The following is a 26,592-nucleotide window of genomic DNA, read 5'->3' as shown; positions in this document are numbered from 1 at the left end:
ACCTTTTGACAAATGATGATTTGGGGAGCATCTACACTGTGGAATTAATGCAGTTTGGTACCACTTTACCACTGGACTGACCTTGAAGGAGCTGGGGGTGGTGATGGCCGACAGGGAGCTCTGGCGTGGGCTGGTCCATGAGGTCACGAAGAGTCGGAAATGACTGAACGAATGAACAACAACAACCACTTTACCTGCTATGGCATCATGGGAATTATAGTTTGGTGCGGCACCAGCATTCTTTGGTAGAGAAGGCTACAAACCTTGTGAAACCCATCTCCCAGGATTCCATAGCATTGAGCCACAGAGGTTAAAGTGGTATCAAACAGCATTAATTCTGCAGTGCAGACGCAGCCTTACCTAGACTTCGAAGCCCAAATTATCAAATGGAAAACTCAATAGGATCTTGCCCAAAGAGTCACACAGAGAAGGAAACGGATCCCTTTTTTGGCACCAGATTATTAATACTTAACGAGGAATAAATACGGTCCGAATGGGATGTAGCAACAATGTATTAGAACAACGAGGGACGGAAGATGGAAAATGGCAGGTTCGTTAGTAAACAAAACAAAACAAAACAAATCCCATTAACAACCTTTGACTATTCTATGTCATATAAAAATATAAAATCATAGCGTTGCCGGAGTGTCCAACAGATCAGAAAGAAGGGGAATATGCACACGAATGATGGCCGGACCGGTCCAAAATCGGGGGTGAAATGGACAGCTGGACGGGGCAAAAGTTGGGAACGAGGACTATGGAGCCTTTTACGGAAGAGCAACACGGAGAGCTGGCCTTAGACGTAGTTTTGGGTTTTGCACTCGCTTCCACCCGGCTAAGGCACTTTGGAACTCCCCTTTCGTGGTTTCGAAACAGACCCAGAAAGCAATGTTTCTAGTCCTCATGGTTCCAAAAAGAAATTTACACCTTTGGACGTTGGAAAGCCCAGCTTATATCCAAAAGGAAACAAAGACCCAAACTGAATTGCTTTCCATTCCTATGACTTGGGAAATCCCATGTTTTCCTGGATTTTTTTCTTTCTTTCCCTTCGAAACAGCTCCAGTTCAAAGTATTGCAAGTAGCAGAAAAATAGAACCTTCCCATAGCAGAGAGAGTCTCAAATAAGGTCGTCCAAACGATATCGAAAAAGTATTTTCCAAATGCAGGTTGAGGTGTGTCTAGATCAGGCATGGGCCAACTTTGGCCCTCCAGGTGTTTTGGATTTCAACTCCCACAATTCCTAACAGCCTATTGAAGGAAGGAAGGAAGGAAGGAAGGAAGGAAGGGAGGGAGGGAGGGAGGGAGGGAGGGAGGGAGGGAAGGAAGGAAGGAAGGAAGGAAGGAAGGAAGGAAGGAAGGAAGGAAGAGTTCCAACTTCGGAACTCTTAACCTGGAGAGATCAGGAAAGCCCCTTCACTAGAAACATTAAAAAAGGACCTTAAAACCTGGCTCTTCCACTGTGCCTTTGGTGAGTTAAGTGCACACCATGAGTTGAAGTCCAAAACACCTGGAGGGCCGAAGTTGGCCCATGCCTGGTCTAGACTCTAGCATGGATGAGCTTTAATTGCTACGGCTCAATGCAACAGAGTCCTGGGAGCTGCACCTGTTCATAGAATCCAAGAGTTGGAAGAGACCTCCTGGGCCATCCAGTCCAACCCCTTTCTGCCAAGGAGCAGGAAAATTGCATTCAAAGCACCCCCGACAGATGGCCATCCAGCCTCTGTTTAAAAGCTTCCGGAGGTTTAGCACAGCTGGTGAATCATCAGCAATTGTAAGATCTATCAACCAAAAGGTTGCAAGTTTGAACCCCGGGTTTGGCGTGAGCTGCCAAATGTCAGCCTAGCTCATTGTTTACCTAAGCAATTAGAGAAATTAGGTACTCCCTCTGACTTCCCCTCACATATTTATACATGGCTATCATGTGTCCTCTCAGCCTTCTCTTCTTCAGGCTAAACATGCCCAGCTCTTTAAGCCGCTCCTCATAGGGCTTGTTCTCCAGACCCTGGATCATTTGAGTCGCCCTCCTCTGATGTAATGTTTGAAAGTACAACTCACAGATTCCGTCACACTGAGCCATAGCAGTTAAGGTAGTATCAAATTGTGTTAATTTCAGGCGCACCTTTTATTCTGGCACTGAGGCTCATAATAGGTTTTGAGATGCTGAGTCTGAGATGTATGCAACTTTTTTTTTCTTGCAAACAGCTGCACCACTCAGTTTTACAAAATCTAGAATCCAAAGTTAGTTCTTAGGGGTGTGCCTACATTGCAGCACTAATGCAGTTTTAAGCCACTTTAACTGCCATGGCTCAATGCTGTGGAATCTTGGAAGCTGTAGTTTCACAAAGTCTGTAGTCTTTAGCCAAGAATGCTGGTGGCTCACCAAACTACAGCTGAGTTGTCGTAGTTTTTTTCGGGCTATGTGGCCATGTTCTAGAGGCATTCTCTCCTGACGTTTCGCCTGCATCTATGGCAAGCATCCTCAGAGGTTCTCAAGATTCAGTTCTCAAGATTCCATAAGGTATTGTTTCAATGCTATTGAAACCTGGGAGTTGTAGTTTCCCAAGGTCTTTGCCTCCTCTCCTAGAGCACTGGTGCCTTAGTAAACTGCAACTCCCAAGATTCCATAAGCCAATGGCTTAACGTTATTGAAACCTTGGAGTTGTAGTTTCCCAAGGTCCTTGCCTTCTCTCTTAGAGTGCTGGTGCCTTAGTAAACTGCAACTCCCAAGATTCCATAGCCAATGGCTTAATGTTATTGAAACCTGGGAGTTGTAGTTTCTCAAGGTCTTTGCCTTCTCTCCTAGAGCGCTGGTGCCTTAGTAAACTGCAACTCCCAAGATTCCATAAGGCAATGGTTCAATGCTATGGGATCCTGGGAGTTGTAGTTCCCCAAGGTATTTTGTCTTCTCTCCTAGAGCGCTGGTGCCTTAGCAAACTACAACTCCCAAGATTCCATAAGGCAATGGTTCAATGCTATGGGATCCTGGGAGTTGTAGTTCCCCAAGGTATTTTGCCTTCTCTCCTAGAGCGCTGGTGCCTTAGCAAACTACAACTCCCAAGATTCCATAAGGCAATGGTTCAATGCTATGGGATCTTGGGAGTTGTGGTTTCCCAATGTCTTTGCCTTCTCTCTTAGAGCACCGCTGCCTTAGTAAAATGCAGCTCCCAAGATTCCATAAGCCAATGGCTTAACGTTATTGAAACCTGGGAGTTGTAGTTTCCCAAGGTCTTTGCCTTTTCTCCTAGAGCGCTGGTGCCTTAGTAAACTGCAACTCCCAAGATTCCATAAAGCAATGGCTTAATGGTATTGTAACCTGGGAGTTGTAATTTCTTAAGGTCTTTGCTTTCTCTCCTAGAGCACTGCTGCCTTAGTAAACTGCAACTCCCAAGATTCCATAAGGCAATGGTTCAATGCTATGGGATCCTGGGAGTTGTAGTTCCCCAAGGTATTCTGCCTTCCCTCCTAGAGCGCTGGTGCCTTAGTAAACTGCAACTCCCAAGATTCCATAAGGCAATGGTTCAATGCTATGGGATCCTGGGAGTTGTGATTCCCCAAGGTATTTTGCTTTTTCTCCCCTAGAGCGCTGGTGCCTTAGTAAACTGAAACTCCCAAGATTCCATAAGGCAATGGTTCAATGCTATGGGATCCTGGGAGTTGTGATTCCCCAAGGTATTTTGCTTTTTCTCCCCTAGAGCGCTGGTGCCTTAGTAAACTGCAACTCCCAAGATTCCATAAGACAATGGTTCAATGCTATGGGATCCTGGGAGTTGTAGTTCCCCAAGGTATTTTGCTTTTTCTCCCCTAGAGCGCTGGTGCCTTAGCAAACTACAACCCCCAAGATTCCATAAGGCAATGGTTCAATGCTATGGCATCTTGGGAGTTGTAGTTCCCCAAGGTATTTTGCCTTCTCCCCTAGAGCGCTGCTGCCTTAGTAAACTACAACTCCCAAGATTCCATAAGGCAATGGTTCAATGCTATGGGATCCTGGGAGTTGTAGTTACCCCAGGTATTTTGCCTTCTCTCCTAGAGTGCTGGTGCCTTAGCAAACTACAACTCCCAAGATTCCATAAGGCAATGGTTCAATGCTATGGGATCTTGGGAGTTGTGGTTTCCCAAGGTCTTCTGCCTTCCCTTCTAGAGTGATACTGTCTTAGCAAACTACAAATCCCGGTATTCCATAACATTGAGCTGTAGCAGTTAAAGTGGTATCAAACAGCTTTCATTCTACAGCGCAGATGCACCCGGTGATGAAAACGCCCGTCATCCCAATCTTTGCTCGAGTCCACAAAAATTCTGAATTTTGGGAAGGCTGATATTGCAAATGGAGCTTTTGCAGCACTGGAGAGCCTCAAAACAGAAGGCCGGCATTGTTTACAGGACTGTACGTTACGCTTGTCAGAAGACAGCAAGTCTGGGTTTGTGCCTTTGAACCAAAACGGAAACCGCAGCTAATCCAGGCGTGAGGTCCGTCCCTTGCAAACTGTCCCAACATTCTGCGTCTTGGAAGCATCACGACTCACCCAAACGAGGCACGCAAAAGAGCCCCAACGTAAGAGAAACACACACACACACACACATCTGAATCTGCCAAGGAGGGAAATCCAGACACATTTCAGACGGAAACAGGCGGAGGAGCTCAACTTCCATGGCGGGTGGGACAGACTCCTCAGGTCTGCCACACTTTGAACATTATTAGACTGAGTAGACCATGGAGGGCAAAGCGCTCCAGACAAAAGGCGCCGGAAGACCAGTCGATGTCTTGCTTGTCCGAATCCAGTTGAAGGCAACGGCTCTTGGAAACGGCTCTGCCTCCGTCTCTCTTGGATGCCGAAGGAGAAGACCCAAAGCCAGGCGGATGCAAAGGAGGCAACGGAAGAAGAGGAAGGAGCTGAGTGGACCGAGAACCTTCAAGACACAGAAATGGAGATGGAACACAACGGAGAAGGAGGAGAGGCACTGGTTGCAGACGCTGTGATGGTTGGGGAGGAGGAGGCCTCCACAAGGACTCCAAGACAGTTTGCTACGGAGGAGGAGAGTCAGTCTCGTTGCAATGCAAACCAACGCCCGAGGGTTTCTCCTACTGCTTAAAGTGGTAACCTGCCAACAAGAAGGAGACGGAAAAGGCATTTAGTTTCACAAAACAGCAGACTTGGAACTATTCTTCTGCCCATTCTCTTCCTTAGGAAGGGAAGAATCATAGAGTTGGAAGGGTCCCCAAAGGCCATCCAGACCACCCCCTTCTGTTGAGCAGGAAAAGCACCATCAAAACACCAAATTGGGAGGGATAGCCAATAGTCCAGAGGACAGGAGCAGAATTCAAAACGATCTTGACAGATTAGAGAGATGGGCCAAAACTAACAAAATGAAGTTCAACAGTGACAAATGCAAGATACTCCACTTTGGCAGGAAAAATGAAATGCAAAGATACAGAACGGGGGACGCCTGGCTCGAGAGCAGTACGTGTGAAAAAGATCTTGGAGTCCTCGTGGACAACAAGTTAAACATGAGCCAGGAATGTGATGTGGCGGCAAAAAAAGCCAATGGGATTTTGGCCTGCATCAATAGGAGCAGAGTGTCTAGATCTAAGGAAGTCATGCTCCCCATGCTCTATTCTGCTTTGGTTAGACCACACCTGGAATATTGTGTCCAATTCTGGGCACCACAATTCAAGAGAGATATTGACAAGCTGGAATGTGTCCAGAGGAGGGCGACTCAAATGATCAAGGGTCTGGAGAACAAGCCCTATGAGGAGCGGCTTAGGGAACTGGGCATGTTTAGTCTGAAGAAGAGAAGGCTGAGAGGAGATATGATAGCCATGTATAAATATGTGAGAGGAAGCCACAGGGAGGAGGAGGGAGCAAGCTTGATTTCTGCTTCCTTGGAGACTAGGACGTGGTGGAACAATGGCTTCAAACCACAAGAGAGGAGATTCCATCTGAACATGAGGAAGAACTTCCTGACTGTGAGAGCCGTTCAGCAGTGGAACTCTCTGCCCCGGAGTGTGGTGGAGGCTCCTTCTTTGGAAGCTTTTAAACAGGGGCTGGATGGCCATCTGTCAGGGGTGATTTGAATGCAATATTCCTGCTTCTTGGCAGAATGGGGTTGGACTGGATGGCCCAGGAGGTCTCTTCCAACTCTTTGATTCGATGATTCTATGATTCTATGACTCGGTGCGGCTTACATGAGGCCAAGCCCAATCAACAGATTACAACAAAATAAAATAAAAAACACATGCAATAAACAACAACATCATAATTGCATAAAACATATGAATACATTAACGATATAAGATTACAATAAACACAGTCACAGTGACAATGGGCAGCTACATGTGCGAGAAAATGATTAAAAAACAGATTAAAACCGATAAAAAACACGTGTGAGATAAAAGTAGAAGCAGGTTATTTGCGGAGGTGGGCTCATTAAAACGAGGACTACTGTGGAATCGAGCTTTCCCACAAAGAGGGGGGGGGACATATAGGAGTATACGCCCCCCCCCTCTTTGTGGGAAAGCTCGATTCCACAATTTGTCATTGGACAAAAACGTTGAGGCTGAGCATAATGTGAGGTTGTGTACCTACTCACCAAAGGCGCAGCGGAAGAGCCAGGTTTTAAGGTCCTTTTTAAAAGTTTCTAAGGCAGGGACTTTCCTAATCTCTCCAGGTAATGAGTTCCAGAGTTGAGGGGCCACAGAGGAGAAAGCTCTCTCCCTTGTGCTCACCAGGCGAGCTTGTGAGACTGGCAGGGGCAAAAGGAGGGCCTCCCCAGAAGATCAGAGGGGCCGGGCTGGTTCATGGAGGGAAATACGGTCACAAACGTAGGCGGGTCCCAACCGTTTAGGGCTTTGTAAATGATAACCTGCACCTTGAATTGGGACCGGAAAATGAACGGCAGCCAATGGAAATCCTTAAACAGGGGAGTAGACCACTCCCTGTAACTAGCCCCTGTTATTAATCTGGCTGCCGAATGTTGGACAAGTCTTCAAGGGTAGCCCCACGTAGAGTGCATTGCAGTAGTCCAGTCTAGAGGTAACTAAGGCATGGACCACCATGGTCAAGTCAGACTTCACGAGGTAAGGTTGCAGTTGGCGTTTTAATTGTGTGAAGGCCCTCCCGGCCACCACCGACACCTGAGCTTCAAGCATCAGCGCTGAGTCCAGGAGGACCCCCAAACTGTGGACCTGTCATTTCAGGGGGAATATCCCACCTCTAAGGTACACAGGTGTGTTTTGCTCTGCCACTGGGACTCCGGCTCACCTTTATGTGAAGGCTCTGGCTTGGAGCTCTGCTGGCTGGTCAGGTTCACCAGGTGGTCCAGGGCTTCTGTGGGAGGCGGAGGAGGCCTGCAGGGCAGAGAAAGGGGACACCCTCAAGAGAAAGGAGTCGCAATGGGAACATTCCCTTCTAAATTAAGGGAATGGCCAATCTGCGCCTGGGTTCACTCCGAACTTTAAATTAGCTGTCCAAGGAGTTGAGCTCTCTGCTGGTTACAATGCTCCAAAAAGTGGGATGTGCCCACACTGATGAACAAATGCATTTTCATAGAATCATTGAGTTGGAAGAGACCTCATGGGCCATCTAGTCCAACCTCCCACCAAGAAGCAGGAAAATCACATTCAAAGCACCCCTGATAGGATTGCAATACACCCAAATACCTGGGAGTCACTTTGGACCGTGCTCTGACCTACAAGAAGCACTGCCTGAACATCAAGCAAAAAGTGGGTGCTAGAAACAACATCATACGAAAGCTGACTGGCACAACCTGGGGATCACAACCAGACACAGTGAAGACATCCGCCCTTGCGCTATGCTACTCTGCTGCTGAGTATGCATGCCCAGTGTGGAACACATCTCGCCACGCTAAAACAGTAGATGTGGCTCTTAATGAGACATGCCGCATTATCACAGGGTGTCTGCGCCCTACACCACTGGAGAAATTACACTGCTTAGCCGGTATCGCACCACCTGACATCCGCCGGGAAGTAGCAGCCAATAGTGAAAGGACCAAGGCAGAGACATCTCCATCTCATCCCCTGTTTGGGTATCAGCCAGCATGCCAACGACTTAAATCAAGACATAGTTTTCTTAGATCTAAAGAGACACTCACTGGAACACCCCAGCAAGCGAGAGTCCAAAAGTGGCAGGTCCAAACCCAGCACTTCAATCCATGGGTGATACCAGATGAGAGACTTCCCACTGGGCACACAGAAGACTGGGCGACTTGGAAGGCGCTGAACAGACTGCGCTCTGGCACCACGAGATGCAGAGCCAACCTCATGAAATGGGGCTACAGGGTGAAATCCTCGGCATGCGAGTGCGGAGAAGAACAAACCACTGACCACCTGCTGCAATGCAACCTGAGCTCTGCCACATGCACAATGGAGGACCTTCTTGCGGCAACACCAGAGGCACCCCATTGGCCAGATACTGGTCAAAGGACATTTAACCAACTACCAAGCTTGCAAAATCTGTGTTTTTTTCTTCTTCTTTTTAATCTGTGTGTTTGTTTTTCTCTGTTAGAATTGAAATACAATGGTATGGTTGCTGATGACACGATAAATAAATAAATAAACCCCTGATAGATGTCCATCCAGCCTCTGTTTGGCACTACTTTAGCCGCCATGGTACAATGGAATCCTGGGAGAGCTTTTTGATGGAGACCTTGCAAAAACTACAACTCCCATGACTCCACTCCACTGAGTCTTTAGCATGAATTTTAAATGTCTATTCCTTTGTTTAATCTTTGTTTTGTGTATTTTAATGTGTTTTATAGGAAAAAAAAGTTGCAAATAGTAAGAATGCAATGAGAACCATTTGGCACATCTCACCGCGTGGGTTTGTCACTCTTCCCGCGGTGGTGGCCTTCGTGGACTTCTCTGGACCTGGGAGGCAGCGTGGTTTCGTGCGTCTCGTGCTGCAAGGAGAAAAAAGAGAGCAGGATGCATTCAGTAACATTGGAACCACACAATCTGTTGCAATCTCCAAATGTGCAAAAATTTGGAGACACGAGAGTCTCTAATAGTAAACAATGAAAACCTTTGCTCTTTAAGGTTTTGTTATGCACAAAATACACATTTTGGTGGTCTTGTGCATTTTTGTGGCCAGAGAGCAGTAATAACCACAAATATTTCATTGCAGAGATATTATTTCCTTCTCAGGAGTATTTGCATAGATTTCCTAGAGTTACACAATGTAATGTATTCCCACTTTTCTCCCGCTTGATCGAGACCCAAAGCAGCTCACTACATTTAAAACTAATACAAATTACAATGTATTGTCGAAGGCTTTCATGGCCGGAATCACTGGGTTGTTGTAGGTTTTTTGGGCTATATGGTCTAGAGACATTTTCTCCTGACGTTTCGCCTGCATCTATGGCAAGCATCCTCAGAGGTAGTGAGGTCTGTTGGAACTAGGAAAAAGGGTTTATATATCTGTGGAATGACCAGGGTGGGACAAAGGACTCTTGTCTGCTGGAGCCAGGTGTGAATGTTTCAACTGACCACCTTGATTAGCATTTGATGGCCTGGCAGTGCCTGGGGGAATCTTTTGTTGAGAGGTGATTAGATGTCCTTGGGTTGTTGTAGATTTTTTCGGGCTATCTGGCCATGTTCTAGAGGCATTCTCTCCTGACGTTTCGCCTGCATCTATGGCAAGCATCCTCAGAGGTAATGAGGACTGTTGGAATTAGGACAATGGGTTTATATATCTGTGGAATGACCAGGGTGGGATAAAGAACTCTTGTCTGCTGGAGCTAGGTGGGAATGTTTCAACTGACCACCTTGATTAGCATTTGATTGCCTGGCAGTGCCTGGAGCAATCTTTTGTTGAGAGGTGATTAGATGTCCTTGTTTGTTTCCTCTCTGCTGTTTTGCTGTTGCAATTTTAGAGTTTTTTAATACTGGCAGCCAGATTTTGTTCATTTTCATGGTTTCCTCCTTTCTGTTGAAATTGTCCACATGCTTCTTGTGGATTTCAATGGCTTCTCTGTGTCGCCTGAAACAAATTACACTTTATCTATATAAATAAAAATGTAATGTTCATTTGTGGGATTAACAGAACTCAAAAACCACTGGACGAATTGACACCAAATTTGGACACAAGACACCTAACAACCCAATGTATGTCCTTCACTCAAAAAATTGATTTTGTCATTTGGGAGTTGTAGTTGCTGGGATGTATAGTTCACCTACAATCAAAGAGCATTCTGAACCCCACCAACATCGGAATTGAACCAAACTTGGCACACAGTTCTCCCATGACCAACAGGAAATACTGGAAGAGTTTGGTGGGCAATGTCCTTTGGTTTTGGAGTTGTAGTTCACTCACATGCAGAGATCACTGTGGACTCAAACAATGATGGGTCTGGGCCAAACTCTACACGAATACTCAATATGCCCAAATGTGAACACTGGTGGAGTTTGGGGAAAATAGAATCTTGACATTTGGGAGTTGTAGTTGCTGGGATTTATAGCTCACCTACAATCAAAGAGCATTCTGAACCCCACCAACGTTGGAACTGAACCAAACTTGGCACACAGTGCTCCCATGACCAACAGAAAATACTGGAAGGGTTTGGTGGGCAGTGCCCTTTGGTTTGGGAGTTGTAGTTTACCCACATCCAGAGATCACTGTGGACTCAAACAATGATGGATCTGGACCAAACTCTACATGAATACTCCATATGCCCAAATGTGAACACTGGTGGAGTTTGGGGAAAATAGAATCTTGACATTTGGGAGTTGTAGTTGCTGGGATTTATAGTTCACCTGCAATCAAAGAGCATTCTGAACCCCACCAACTATAGAATTGGCCCAAACCTCCCTCACAGAACCCCCATGTGGGCCACAACAACACGTGGCAGGGGATGGCTAGTAACATATAAATATTAAAATAGAATTAAACCAACAATTGTTAATGTCTTTGCAAAGATGTGTTGCAAAGCCCAGTTTGGGAACGCTAAGCTTGACTCCGATTGAGCCGCAAACTCACTTTCCAGTCTGGATCCTGCTTTTTCTTTTCAGTGGACGACTTTTCTCGCTCCCTCGCTTTCTTGTAAGCCTTCTTCTTCTCTTCTGCCATCAGCAGGCGGGCGATTTCCTAACGGGGAAAACAACACACTGAAATACACACACACACACACACACACAAATAGGACAAGATACAGGTGAGCAAAACCCCAGGGCCACTTCAAGCAGCATTCCTTGGGGTCAGGCCACTGTCCGTCTGCAAGAAAGAAGGAGCCGTGCCCCAAAGGGGTCAGTCACTGGACCAGACTGGGTCTCCAGGCTGGAAAATGGCTTGATTGCATAGATGAGGTGGGTGGGCTCCAAGAAGGAAGCCAGGATTGCCCCAACTTTTGTCATTTATGATGGGGCTCAAGGCACAATTACCACAGCAACCATGCCCATAAATGCTCCATATAGCCATATAGACTACTGCAACGCTCTCTACGTGGGGTTGCCTTTGAAGACAGCTCGGAAGCTCCAACTAGTCCAACGCTCGGCAGCCATGATTTTAACAGGAGCGGAGCGCAGGGAGCATACAACCCCCCTGTTGCGCCAACTCCACTGGCTACCGATCTGCTACCGGGCTGAATTCAAGGTGCTGGCGTTGGCCTTTAAAGCCCTAAACGGTTCCGGCCCAAGCTACCTATCCGACCGCATCTCTGCCTATGAACCCACCAGGACTTTGAGATCTTCCGGGGAGACCCTGCTCTCGATCCCGCCTGCTTCTCAAGCTCGGCTGGCGGGGACGAGAGATAGGGCCTTCTCGGTGGTGGCTCCTCGGCTGTGGAACGCCCTTCCTACCGACATTAGACTAGCACCATCTCTAGTGGTATTCCGCAAAAAGGTGAAGACCTGGCTGTTTGAGCAGGCGTTCGAATAATTAGTGCAATGATTGGTTAATGAACACTGGAATGGAACAATGGATGACGAATCTGGAACATGTTTTTGATGACGAGACGACAGTGAATGGGTATTGTAGTAACTGTTTATTAAGTGTGTAATGTGTTAGGTTGTTAACTGTTTCTATACTGTAGCTCTGAATTTTTGCTGTTCGTATTTGTTGTGAACCGCTGTGAGTTGCCTTCGGGCTGAGAACAGCGGTATAGAAGTAAGGTAAATAAATACATAAATATAGCCATTTTCCTGAAAACCCTTCTGCCATAACGCATTGTGACAGCTACCAAGACAGATGGCCAGTGTTTAATTTAAATTTGAAATATCTATATTGATAGTGTATCTATCCCTGTAGCTATCTATCTATCCATGCAATCATCCATCCATCCTATGTCTATACGTAGACATACAAAGACAAATAGAGAAAGAGACTACATGGGCCATCTAGTCCAACCCACTGCCATAAATGCATACAGCCAATAGTGAAAGGACCAAGGCAGAGACATGTCCAGCTCATCCCTTGTTTGGGTATCAGCCAGCACGTCAACGACTTAAATCTAGAAATAGTTTTCTAAAATCTACAGAGACACTCGCTGGAACACCTCAGCAAGCGAGAGTCCAAAAGTGGCAGGCTCAAACCCAGCACCTCAATCCATGGCTGATACCAGATGAGAGACTCCCCCCTGGGCACACAGAGGACTGGCGACTTGGAAGGCGCTGAACAGACTGCGCTCTGGCACCACGAGATGCAGAGTCAACCTCAAGAAATGGGGCTACAAAGTAGAATCCTCAACATGTGAGTGTGGAGAAGAGCAAACCACTGACCACCTGCTGCAATGCACCCTGAGCCCTGCCACATGCACCATGGAGGACCTTCTTATGGCAACACCAGAGGCACTCCAAGGGGCCAGATACTGCTCAAAGGACATTTAATCAACTACCAAGCTTGCAAACTTTGTGTTTTGTCTGTTTGTTTTGTTAAAAATGTAATACAAATGTCTGGTTGCTCCTGACACGATAAATAAAAAAATCCTTGGAAAGACCCCAGATCCTTGTATTTTGTATTTTATCTGTTTGTTTGCTTTGTTCTGTTAGAAATGTAATATAATCGACTGGTTGCACTGACATGATAAATAAATAATGCATACTACACACACACACACACAGAGCTCTGGCATGGGCTGGTTCATGAGGTCACGAAGAGTCGGAAGTGACTGAATGAATGAACAGCAAACAACACACACACACATATTTATATATACATACATATTTATATACCTCTACATATGTGCATATGCACACACACACACACACACATATATATGCATGCACACAGATACACACACACATATTTTTATATATACATACACACACATATATTTATATGCATATACATACACATCCATACACACAATTTTATATATATACATACACATGCACACACAAATACACACATATATTTATTTATATATACACATTTATGCACACATATATATACACACACACATTTATATATTCATACACATGTGCAGACACATAAATACACACATATTTATATACATATACATAAACATACATACATACACACACACACACACACATATATATATATACTCTGCCCTCCACAAATAAGCCCTAACCAGAAAATAAGTCCTAGCATGATTGCTCAGTATGCTTGTATTATTGTTGTTGTTGTTGTTGTTATTATAGAATCATAGAATCCAAGAGTTGGAAGAGACCTCCTGGGCCATCCAGTCCAACCCCATTCTGCCAAGAAGCAGGAATATTGCATTCAAATCACCCCTGACAGATGCCCATCCAGCCTCTGTTTAAAAGCTTCCAAAGAAGGAGCCTCCACCACACTCCTGGGCAGAGAGTTCCACTGCTGAACGGCTCTCACAGTCAGTTCTTCCTCATGTTCAGGTGGAATCTCCTTTCTTGGAGTTTGAAGCCATGGCTCCATTCCGTCCTAGTCTCCAGGGAAGCAGAAAACAAGCTTGCTCCCTCCTCCTCCCTGTGGCTTCCTCTGACATATTTATACATGGCTATCATATCTCCTCTCAGCCTTCTCTTCTTCAGGATAAACATGCCCAGCTCCTTAAGCCACTCCTCATAGGGCTTGTTCTCCAGACCCTTGATCATTTTAGTCGCCCTCCTCTGGACACATTCCAGCTTGTCAATATCTCTCTTGAATTGTGGTGCCCGAATTGGACACAATATTCCAGGTGTGGTCTAACCAAAGCGGAATAGAGCATGGGGAGCATGACTTCCCTAGATCTAGACACTATGCTCCTCTTGATGCAGGCCAACATCCCATTGGCTTTTTTTGCCACCACATCACATTCCTGGCTCATGTTCAACTTGCTGTCCACGAGGACTCCAAGATCTTTTTCACACGTACTGCTCTCAAGCCAGGCATCATCGTCCCCCATTCTGTATCTTTGCATTTTGTTTTTCGTGCCTAAGTGGAGTCTCTTGCATTTGTCCCCGTTGAACTTCATTTTGTGAGTTTTGGCCCATCATCTCTCTAATCTGTCAAGATCCCTTTGGATCCTGCTCCTGTCCTCTGGAGTATTGGCTATCCCTCCCAATTTGGCATATGCACGAATTTATATATATACATGCACACAGATGCACACACATATATTTATATATATACATACACATACATACATATATGCACACATATTTATATACATATACATACACATGCATAAACACATATATTTTATATATATACATATACATGCACACAAACATTTATATACCTATACATACAGAAACAGATATATTTATATATATACATGCACACACAAATACACACACACACACATATATGTGTGTATTTGTGTGTGCATATATATATATAAATATATGTGTGTATGTATAGATATATAAATATGTGTGTACATGTGTATGTATATACAGAAAAATATGTGTGTGCATGCATGTGTATGTAAATGTATATAAATGTGTGCATATATGTATGTGCGTGTGTGTGTGTGTGTGTATATATATATATATATATATATATATGAGTGGATCTGTGTGCATGTATATATATATAAATATGTGCATATGCATATATGAGTAGAGATATATATTTATATATGCACATACACATATGCACACATTTATACACACATATTTATATATTCATACACATGCACACACAGATATAAACACACACACATATTTATATACATATACATAAACATACACACACACATATTTATATATACATACATACACACACATACTTATATACTTCTACACACATATGCATATGCACATATTTATATATATACATGTACACAGATAGCTTTCAGAGAAATATGGTATATACATGTATGTGTATATGTGTGTGTGTGTGTGTGTGTGTGTGTGTGCATATGGTGGATGAGAACATCGATGGTTTGGGTCTTCTGAGCTGCATTTTATCTGGAGATGGAGATTGGTCTAAGAATGCATCTACACCATAAAATTAATGCAGTTTGATACCACTTCTGTGGCTCAATGCCATGGAAACAGGGGATTTGTATTTTCTGAGGCACCAGCACTCTTTGTCAGAGAAGGAAAAAGTAACTGTAAAACTACAACTCCCAGGATATTGTCGAAGGCTTTCATGGCTGGAATCATTGGGTTGTTGTAGGTTTTTTCGGGCTATATGGCCATGGTCTAGAGGCATTCTCTCCTGACGTTTTGCCTGCATTTATGGCAAGCATCCTCACTACCTCTGAGGATGCTTGCCAGAGATGCAGGTGAAACGTCAGGAGAGAATGCCTCTAGACCATGGCCATATAGCCCGAAAAAACCTACAACAACCCAACTCCCAGGATTCCATAACACTAAACCATGGTTGTCAAAGTGGTCTCAAACTGCATAAATTCCACAGTGTAGATGCAACCAAAGAAGCTACGCTGTTTTAAGGATTAAGCAATTAATGCAAGCCTAGGTTCTTGTGGGTTTTTTCGGGCTATATGGCCATGTTCTAGAGGCATTTCTCCTGATGTTTCGCCTGCATCTATGGCAAGCATCCTCAGAGGCAGTGAAATCTGTTGGAATTAGGACAATGGGTTTATATATCTGTGGAATGGCTGGGGTGGGGCAAAGAGCTCTTCTCTGCTGGAGCTAGGTGTGAATGTTTCAACTGATCACCTTCATTAGTATTTGAAGGCCTGGCTGAGCCTGGGAAAATCTTTTGTTGAGAGGTGTTAAGATGTGTCTGGTTGTTTCCTCTCTGCCACCCCAGCCATTCCACAGATATATAAACCCTTTTTCCTACTTCCAACAGACCTCACTGCCTCTGAGGATGCTTGCCATAGATGCAGGCAAAACGTCAGGAGAGAATGCCTCTAGAACATGGCCATACAGCCCGAAAAAAACCCAGAAGAACCTAGTGATTCCAGCCATGAAAGCCTTCAACAATACAATGCAAACCTACCTCGTCCTGGGCTACCTGGGCTGCCCTCGTATCCACCTGGTTGGCCTAGAAAAGAGAAGAAAATGCAATTTAGAAGGTTTGAGAAGGAAACTTGGTAGTACAGAACTAGTGAGGACACTCTGTGCATGCTCAGAAGAGGGGGAAATGTTCATTTCCCCTCTACGTGCAAGAAGAAAGCAATTCAAAAACTTTATAATACTGTTAGTAAGATGCACTTTTTGGTGGTTTTGCATTTGGGAAGGTGGAGCATAAAATAAACAAGTAAATGTGCAAAAATACTATTCTTTGCAAGAAATATATATTTGCATTGCACTTTCTGGAGGTATTTTTACAACACATTAAGACAGGATGTTTTCCATCATGCTTCATTGGCATTCTCTCCTCTGTCATCGAGTTTTCCTCTTTCAAAATAAGGAATAGAAAGTAGTGCAAAACCAAAAGAAAAACCTGCATCAAGAATATTGAATTGTTTTTCAACACTGTTGTGACTTCTAGGAATCGGTCACTTACCAAACACTGTGAAAAGAACACATTACTGTTTTGAAACAATAGTTTTGTAAGATTTGGAAAAGAATAACAAAAGGTTTTGCAGCAGAGACTGGGTGGTCATCTGTTGGGAAGGCTTGGGTGGTGTCTTCCAACTCTAAGAGTCTGGGATTTTCACCCAACATCCTCTGAGGCAGCCAGGTGCCAAGTGACCAGGTTCACCTCCTAAATCTTCTTTCCCCTTCTTCATCTTCCTTCTTTTTCCTCTGCCTCCCTCCCTTCTCTTCCTTTTCTACTTATTCTTTCTCCTTCTTTCATTCCTTCCTCCTTTTTCTACATGCTCCTTCTTCCTCTTCTTTTTTCTTCCTCCCCCTTCTTCCTTCCTTCCTTGTCTTTCCTTCCTTCCTTCCTCCTCCTTCTTCTTCCTCTTCCTCTTTCCTTCTACTTTTCCACTTTTTCTTCCTTCCTTCTATCCCTCCTCCTCCTTCCTTCTTCTTCCTTCCTCTTCTTCTTTTTTCCCCTTCCTCCTTCTTTCCTATGCCTCATTCCTTTCACCTCCCTTTCTCTTTTTCTTCCTCCTTCCACTTTTTTCATTCTCCTTCTCCCCCTCCCCCTCTTTCTCCTTCCTTCCTTCTTCTTTTTCTTCCTCTTTCCTTCCTTCTACTTTTCCCTTTTCCCTTCCCTCCCTCCTCCTCCTTTCTTCCTTCTTCCTCCTTTCCTTCTCCCTTCCTCTTCCTCTTCCTCCCCCTTCCTATTTCTTTCCTATGCCTCATTCCTTTCATCTCCCTTTCTCTTTTTCTTTCTCCTTCCACTTTTTTCCTTCTCCTTCCTACCCTCCCCCTCTTTCTCCTTCCTTCTTTCTTCTTTTTCTTCCTCTTTCCTTCCTTCTACTTTTTCCCTTTGTCCTTCCTTCCTTCCATCCCTCCTTCTCCTTTCTCCTTCCTCCCTTCCTTCTTCCTTCCTCTTCTTTCTCCCCATTCCTTTCCTTCTTTCCTATGCTACTCTGCTGCTGAGTATGCATGCCCAGTGTGGAACACATCTCACCATGCTCAAACAGTGGGTGTGGCTCTTAATGAGACATGCCGCATTATCACGGGGTGCCAGCGCCCTACACCACTGGAGAAATTACACTGCTTAGCCGGTATTGCACCACCTGACATCCGCCGGGAAGTAGCAGCCAATAGTGAAAGAACCAAGGCAGAGACATCTCCAGCTCATCCCCTGTTTGGGTATCAGCCAGCACGTCAATGACTTAAATCAAGAAATAGTTTTCTTAGATCTACAGAGACACTCAGCAAGCGAGAGTCCAAAAGTGGCAGGCTCAACCCCAGAACCTCAATCCATGGCTGATACCAAATGAGAGACTCCTCCCTGGGCACACAGAAGACAGGGCGACTTGGAAGGCACTGAACAGACTGCGCTCTGGCACCACGAGATGCAGAGCCAACCTTCAGAAATGGGGCTACAAAGTGGAATCCTCGACATGTGAGTGTGGAGAAGAGCAAACCAGAGACCACCTGCTGCAATGCACCCTGAGCCCTGCCACATGCACCATGGAGGACCTTCTTGCGGCAACACCAGAGGCACTCCAAGGGGCCAGATACTGGTCAAAGGGCATTTAATCCACTACCAAGCTTGCAAACTTTGTGGTTTTTTCAATCTGTTTGTTTGTTTTGTTCTGTTAGAAAAGTAATACAATGGTCTGGTTGCCCCTGACACGATAAATAAATACATAAATAAGTTGCTTTGAGTGCTAAACTGGGAGAGAAACATCCGATTTAAGCCATCTCACCAGCAGCTCTTCTTCTTGCAACCTCCTGGCAATCTCTGCATCGTAAAGCTCCTGCTCCTGAGGATCCGTTGGACGGGGTTTGGAGTAGGAAGCCTCCTTCGTCCCTTTTGCTTTTGTCCCTGCAATAAAGGAAAACCAACTCTCTCTTATCCCCAAACAAGACTAAAGTCTTAACGAAGGCTTGCTTCATTTAATTATCCGGCCTTTTCCTTTGGAGATGCGGAACCCACAGTTGCACACCACATTGAAACACGGGCAGAATAAAGTGGCATGGCACTACGGGTGGAGTTGTATCTCTGGAACGTCTGCTGAATATAGGGCAGTTGGGGATTGTGGGAGTTGCAGTCCAAAATAAGGAACTTTACCAAACTTTGGAAACTACTATGGGAGGAACTGTATCTTTGGAACATCTGTGGAATATAGGGCAGTTGGGGATTGTGGGAGTTGCAGTCCAAACAAAGGAACATTCCCAAACTCTGGAAACCACTAAGGGAGAAACTGCATCTCTAGAACATCTGTTCAACATAGGGCAGTTGAGGATTGTGGGAGTTACAGTCCAAAATAAGAACTTTACCAAACTTTGGAAACAGCTATGCGAGGAACTGTATCTTTGAAGCATCTGTGAAATATAGGGCAGTTGGGGATTGTGGGAGTTGCAGTCCAACATAAGAACTTTACCAAACTTTGGAAACAGCTATGGGAGGAACTGTATCTCTGGAATGTCTACTGAATACAGGTCAGTTGGGGATTGTGGGAGCTGCAGTCCAAAATAAGAACTTTACCAAACTTCGGAAACTATATTGGGAGGAATTGTATCTCTGCAACATCTGCTGAATATAGGGCAGTTGGGGATTGTGGGCACTGCAGTCCAAAATAAGAACTTTACCAAACTTTGGAAACTACTATGGGAGGAACTGTATCTTTGGAGCATCTGTGGAATATAGGTCAGTTGGGGATTGTGGGAGTTGCAGTCCAAAATAAGGAACTTTACCAAACTTCGGAAACTATCTTGGGAGGAATTGTATCTCTGCAACATCTGCTGAATATAGGGCAGTTGGGGATTGTGGGAGTTGCAGTCCAAAATAAGGAACTTTACCAAACTTTGGAAACTATCATGGGAGGAATTGTATCTCTGGAACATCTGCTGAATATAGGTCAGTTGAGGATTGTGGGAGTTGCAGTCCAACAGAAGAACTTTACCAAACTTTGGAAACTATCTTGGGAGGAATTGTATCTCTGCAACATCTGCTGAATATAGGTCAGTTGGGGATTGTGGGAGTTGCAGTCCAAAATAAGGAACTTTACCAAACTTTGGAAACTATCTTGGGAGGAATTGTATCTCTGCAACATCTGCTGAATATAGAGCAGTTGGGGATTGTGGGAGTTGCAGTCCAAAATAAGGAACTTTACCAAACTTTGGAAACTATCTTGGGAGGAATTGTATCTCTGCAACATCTGCTGAATATAGAGCAGTTGGGGATTGTGGGAGTTGCAGTCCAAAATAAGGAACTTTACCAAACTTTGGAAACTATCTTGGGAGGAATTGTATCTCTGCAACATCTGCTGAATATAGAGCAGTTGGAGATTGTGGGAGTTGCAGTCCAAAATAAGGAACTTTACCAAACTTTGGAAACTATCTTGGGAGGAATTGTATCTCTGCAACATCTGCTGAATATAGAGCAGTTGGGGATTGTGGGAGTTGCAGTCCAAAATAAGGAACTTTACCAAACTTTGGAAACTATCTTGGGAGGAATTGTATCTCTGCAACATCTGCTGAATATAGAGCAGTTGGGGATTGTGGGAGTTGCAGTCCAAAATAAGGAACTTTACCAAACTTTGGAAACTATCTTGGGAGGAATTGTATCTCTGCAACATCTGCTGAATATAGAGCAGTTGGGGATTGTGGGAGTTGCAGTCCAAAATAAGGAACTTTACCAAACTTTGGAAACTATCTTGGGAGGAATTGTATCTCTGCAACATCTGCTGAATATAGAGCAGTTGGGGATTGTGGGAGTTGCAGTCCAAAATAAGGAACTTTACCAAACTTTGGAAACTATCTTGGGAGGAATTGTATCTCTGCAACATCTGCTGAATATAGAGCAGTTGGGGATTGTGGGAGTTGCAGTCCAAAATAAGGAACTTTACCAAACTTTGGAAACTATCTTGGGAGGAATTGTATCTCTGCAACATCTGCTGAATATAGAGCAGTTGGAGATTGTGGGAGCTGCAGTCCAAAATAAGAACTTTACCTAACTTTGGAAACTATCTTGGGAGGAATTGTATCTCTGCAACATCTGCTGAATATAGGGCAGCTGGGGATTGTGGGAGTTGCCGTCCAAAATAAGGAACTTTACCAAACTTTGGAAACTATCATGGGAGGAATCGTATCTCTGGAACGTCTACTGAATATAGGTCAGTTGGGGATTTTGAGAGTTGCCGTCCATAATAAGAACTTTACCAAACTTTGGAAACAACTATGGGAGGAATTGTATTTCTGAAACATCTGCTGAATATAGGGCAGTTGGGGATTGTGGGAGTTGCAGTCCAAAATAAGGAACTTTACCAAACTTTGGAATCATGAGAAGACAGGAAAGCTTGGAGAAGACAATGATGTTGGGGAAAATGGAAGGAAAAACGAAGAGGGGCCGACCAAGGGCAAGATGGATGGATGGTATCCTTGAAGCGACTGGCTTGACTCTGAAGGAGCTGGGGGTGGTGATGGCCAATAGGGAGCTCTGGCATGGGCTGGTCCAGGAGGTCACCAAGAGTCAGAAGCGACTGAACAAATAAACAACAAACCAAACTTTGGAAATTACTATGGGAGAAATTGCATCTCTGGAGCATCTGCCAAATATAGGGCAGTTGGAGATTGTGGGAGTTGCAGTCCAAACAAAGGAAATTTCCCAAACTCTGGAAACCACTAAGGGAGAAATTGTATCTCTGGAACATCTGCTGAATATAGGTCAGTTAGGGATTGTGGGAGTCGTCGTCCACAATAAGAACTTTACCAAACTTTGGAAACTATCTTGGGAGGAATTGTATCTTTGTAGCATCTGCTGAATATAGGGCAGTTGGGGATTGTGGGAGTTGCAGTCCAAAATAAGAACTTTACCAAACTTCGGAAACTATCTTGGGAGGAATTGTATCTCTGCAACATCTGCTGAATATAGGGCAGTTGGGGATTGTGGGCACTGCAGTCCAAAATAAGAACTTTACCAAACTTTGGAAACTTATCTTGGGAGAAATTGTATCTCTGAAACATCTGCTGAATATAAGGCAGTTGGGGTTTGTGGGAGTTGTAGTCCAAAATAAGGAATTTTACCAAACATTGGAAACTACTATGGGAGGAACTGTATCTTTGGAGCAACTGTGAAATATAGGGCAGTTGAGGATTGTGGTAGTTGTAGTCCAAAATAAGGAATTTTACCAAACTTTGGAATCATGAGAAGACAGGAAAGCTTGGAGAAGACAATGATGTTGGGGAAAATGGAAGGAAAAACGAAGAGGGGCCGACCAAGAGCAAGATGGATGGATGGTATCCTTGAAGCGACTGGCTTGACTGTGAAGGAGCTGGGGGTAGTGATGGCCAATTGGGAGCTCTGGCATAGACTGGTCCAGGAGGTCATCAAGAGTCAGAAGCGACTGAACAAATAAACAACAAACCAAACTTTGGAAATGACTATGGGAGAAATTGTATCCCTGGAGCATCTGCCAAATATAGGGCAGTTGGGGATTGTAGGAGTTGCAGTCCAAACAAAGGAACTTTCCCAAACTCTGGAAACCACTAAGGGAGGAATCGTATCTCTGGAACGTCTGCTGAATATAGGGCAGTTGGGGTTTGTGGGAGTTGTAGTCCAAAATAAGAATTTTACCAAACTTTGGAAACTATCTTGGGAGGAATTGTATCTCTGGAACACCTGCTGAATATAGGGCAGTTGGGGATTGTAGGCACTGCAGTCCAAAATCAGAACTTTACCAAACTTTGGAAACTATCTTGGGAGGAAGTGTATCTCTGCAACATCTGCTGAATATAGGTTAGTTGGGGATTTTGGGAGTTGCAGTCCAAAATAAGAACTTTACCAAACTTTGGAAACTATATTGGGAGGAATCGTATCTCTGGAACATCTGCTGAATATAGGTCAGTTGGGGATTGTGGGAGTTGCAGTCCAAAATAAGAACTTTACCAAACTTTGGAAACTATCTTGGGAGGAATTGTATCTCTGGAACATCTGCTGAATATAGTGCAGTTGGGGATTGTGGGAGCTGCAGTCCAAAATAAGGAACTTTACCAAACTTTGGAAACCACAATGTGAGGAATTGTATTTCTGGAATATCTGCTGAATATAGGGCAGTTGGGGATTGTGGGAGTTGCAGTCCAACATAAGAACTTTACCAAACTTTGGAAACTATCTTGGGAGGAATTGTATCTCTGGAACGTCTGCTGAATATAGGACAGTTGGAGTTTGTGGGAGTTACAGTCCAAAATAAGAACTTTACCAAACTTTGGAAACTATCTTGGGAGGAATTGTATCTCTGGAACATCTGCTGAATATAGGGTAGTTGGGGATTGTGGGCGCTGCAGTCCAAAATAAGGAACTTTACCAAACTTTGGAAACTATGATGGGAGGAATTGTATCTCTGGAACATTTGCTGAATATAGGTCAGTTGGGGGTTGTGGGAGTTGCCGTCCAAAATAAGGAACTTTACCAAACTTTAGAAACTATCTTGGGAGGAATTGTATCTCTGGAACATCTGCTGAATATAGTGCAGCTGGGGATTGTGGGAGCTGCAGTCCAAACAAAGGAACTTTCCCAAACTCTGGAAACCACTAAGGGAGAAATTGTATCTCTGGAACATCTGTTCAACATAGGACAGTTGAGGATTATAGGAGTTACAGTCCAAAATAAGGAATTTTACCAAACTTTGGAAACTACTATGGGAGGAACTGTATCTTTCGAGCACCTGTTGAATATAGGGCATTTGAGGATTGTGGTAGTTGCAGTCCAAAATAAGAACTTTACCAAACTTTGGAAACTATCTTGGGAGGAACTGTATCTGTGGAACATCGACTGAATATAGGGCAGTTGGGGATTGTGGGAGTTGCTGTCCAAAATAAGAACTTTACCAAACTTTGGAAACTATCATGGGAGGAATTGTATTTCTGGAACATCTGCTGAATATAGGGCAGTTGGGAATTGTGGGAGTTGCTGTCCAAAATAAGAACTTTGTCAAACTTTGGAATTGGAAAGAATTGTATCTGTGGGACATTTGCAGATAGGGATTGTGGGAGTTGCAGTTGAAAAATAAAACTTTCCAAACTCTGGAAACCACAATGGGAGGAACTGTATCTGTGGAACATTGTTCAGTATCAGGTAGTTTGGAGATTGTGAGAATCGATTCCAAAAAAGAGAGCAAACTTTCCCACAGCTGGGACTACGGTTGGAATTTGATCTCCTGGAGATCGGATGTGCCTTTTCTGCAAAAGTCATTTTCTCATGGAAAACAAGGGACAGAGAATGACTCACGCCTGGCCAGACGCGCCCCAGGGAGCCAGTTGCTCTGTGGCATCCACAGGAAGTGGGGACGTGGGTCTGTTTTGATAGAGATACTCTCATTATTTGAAGCCTGGCTGTTGTCACAGATAGAAGGAAACGTGGGGTGGGAAAAGACTGATGGGAAATGCAGCGGAGACTCCAAATGCCTTGCCTTTAGGGATGCTTTCTCACAGACATTCAACCCATGACAACCTTTCCAATTTCCATTTTTTGTGCAAATCCCATTAATTCCTAGCTGAGTGTTTCTCAAGCTGAGGATCGGGACCCCTGGAAGGGTCACGAAGGGGGTGTCAGAGGGGTCACCAAAGACCACGTCCTGTTCAAAAGCCAACTGCTATAGGCCCAGCGCGTGACAGCACAGCTTAGTTCACTGCTGACACGATAAATATATAAATAGGGAGTTGCATTACAGAAAATGAACTTTTCTACAATGATTATTGTGAACAGATTTGTCCTGAGAAGCCAGAAAGGCTTGTTCTATGACCGTGATGGCGAACCTATGCAGAGGCGGCCCTAGGTAATTTTCAACGCTAAGCAAACAGTATTTTAGCGCCCCCCCGCCCAACCAATCATTGATATATATTTTCTGTTCGTCGTGGGAGTTCTGTGTGCCATATTTGGTTCAATTCCATCATTGGTGGAGTTCAGAATGCTCTTTGATTGTAGGTGAACTATACATCCCAGTAACTACAACTCGCATATGTCAAGGTCTATTTTCCCTAAACTTCACATTTGAGCATATTGAGCACTTGTGCCAAGTTTGATCCAGATCTATCGTTGTTTGAGTCCACACTACTCTCTGGATGTAGGTGAACTACAACTCCAAAACATCAAGGTCAATGCCCACCAAACCCTTCCAGTATTTTCTGTTGGTCATTGGTTCTATTCCATGGTTGGTGGCATTCAGAATGCTCGTTGATTGTAGGTTAACTATAAATCCCAGCAACTACAACTCCCAAATGACAAGAGCAATTCTCCATCCCCAGAGGCGGCCCTAGGTAATTTTCAACGCTAAGCAAACAGTATTTTGCCCCCTCCCCCCAGCCCAACCAATCATTGATATATATTTTCTGTTTGCCGTGGGAGTTCTGTGTGCCATATTTGGTTCAATTCCATCATTGGTGGAGTTCAGAATGCTCTTTGATTGTAGGTGAACTATACATCCCAGTAACTACACTTGCCGCACTTGCTCCCTTGCCTGGCCCGCTTTGGGTCCGGAGGCATGCCTGAAGACCCCGGCGTGTGCACCAAAAGTCACCTCTTCTCCTGACTTTCTCCTCAGCCATTGGGACCGAGAGAGAGAGAGAGAGAGAGGTCGTGATGTCCACCTTTCCTGAAGGTAGGCGCAAAAGCAAAGGAGGGAGCGGAGGTGGGAGATACCTCCAGCCGGAGGGGTTCTCTCTCTCTCTCTCTCTCTTGGCCTGAAGCGGGCCAGGCACAGTAGCTCCGCCCCTTGGCCCACCCGCGGATTGGGGAGAGGAGAGGAGCCGGTCATGGGGAAGGGATTGAACAAGGAGAACAATTGAGCGCCGGCATTGAAGCTTCCTGCAAATGCAATATTTTGCAATGGAGGCAGCCAGCTATCCTTCCCTTCCTCTTTCTCCAGGTACACAAGTGCCTTTGTTTGGCACTTGCAGCTGGAGCGAAGGAGCTAAAAGCGGAAAGCCCCAGGACAGCCGGCTCCGGCGCTAGCGATCAATCCGCTCTTGTTTGGCTCATGGCTTCTTCCCAACACAGGCGGAATAGTTTCAATAGGGACGGAATTAGACACTGATGTTTCCCACCCTCCCATCTGATTTCCATTTCAAGCATATTCCTCCTTTAGATTCATTCATTTCCTCTCTGACTTATGTTGATGGAAGAGTCTCATTCCATTGAGTTTCAAAGAGATCTATTATTACTCTACAAAACACTATTTTGGTTCCTGGGTTGTAAATGCCATTTCCTAATTGGTTCTATCACAAAAACATAGGGAACATTGACTAAAAACTGCAAAAACTTTGTTTTTTGCTGAACATCAAGCAAAAAGTGGGCGCTGGAAACATCATACGAAAGCTGACTGATTCCATCTGAACATGAGGAATAATTTCCTGACTGCGAGAATCGTTCAGCAGTGGAACTCTCTGCCCCGGAGTGTGGTGGAGGCTCCTTCTTTGGAAGCTTTTAAACAGAGGTTGGATGGCCATCTGTCAGGGGTGATTTGAATGCAATATTCCTGCTTCTTGGCAGAAAGGGGTTGGACTGGATGGCCCATGAGGTCTCTTCCAACTCTTTGATTCTATGATTCTATGACCTTGAGTTTGAGAGTTGTAGTTCACCTACATCCAGAGAGCACTGTGGACTCAAACAATGATGGATCTGGACCAAACTTGGCATGAATATTCCATATGACCAAATATGAACACAGATATAATCT

At 44.6% G+C, this 26,592-nt stretch overlaps 1 protein-coding gene across 3 annotated transcripts in view; it reads right to left on the bottom strand.

Moving 5' to 3' along the window:
• Window positions 1–494: 494 nt before the first annotated feature.
• The window catches only part of CCDC50 (coiled-coil domain containing 50), a 74,122-nt gene continuing 48,024 nt past the window's right edge, over window positions 495–26,592 (bottom strand). For 2 of the 3 annotated variants that reach the window (XM_067466139.1, XM_067466141.1), the window contains 6 exons: window positions 18,622–18,740; window positions 16,344–16,388; window positions 10,989–11,096; window positions 8,828–8,913; window positions 7,257–7,342; window positions 495–5,097 (listed from right to left, as the gene is read on the bottom strand). In XM_067466139.1, the coding sequence (XP_067322240.1) occupies window positions 5,078–5,097; window positions 7,257–7,342; window positions 8,828–8,913; window positions 10,989–11,096; window positions 16,344–16,388; window positions 18,622–18,740 (464 nt within the window). In that variant the 3' untranslated portion in view covers window positions 495–5,077. The remainder of the gene's footprint in view (window positions 5,098–7,256; window positions 7,343–8,827; window positions 8,914–10,988; window positions 11,097–16,343; window positions 16,389–18,621; window positions 18,741–26,592) is intronic. The other variant, XM_067466140.1, reaches the window with a different exon arrangement.

This window comes from Anolis sagrei, chromosome 3 (genome assembly GCF_037176765.1).
Source record: "Anolis sagrei isolate rAnoSag1 chromosome 3, rAnoSag1.mat, whole genome shotgun sequence".
In the NCBI taxonomy this organism is placed as follows: domain Eukaryota; kingdom Metazoa; phylum Chordata; class Lepidosauria; order Squamata; family Dactyloidae; genus Anolis; species Anolis sagrei.
Note: the sequence above shows the minus strand (reverse complement) of the source record. Positions and strands in the feature narration are given on the sequence as shown.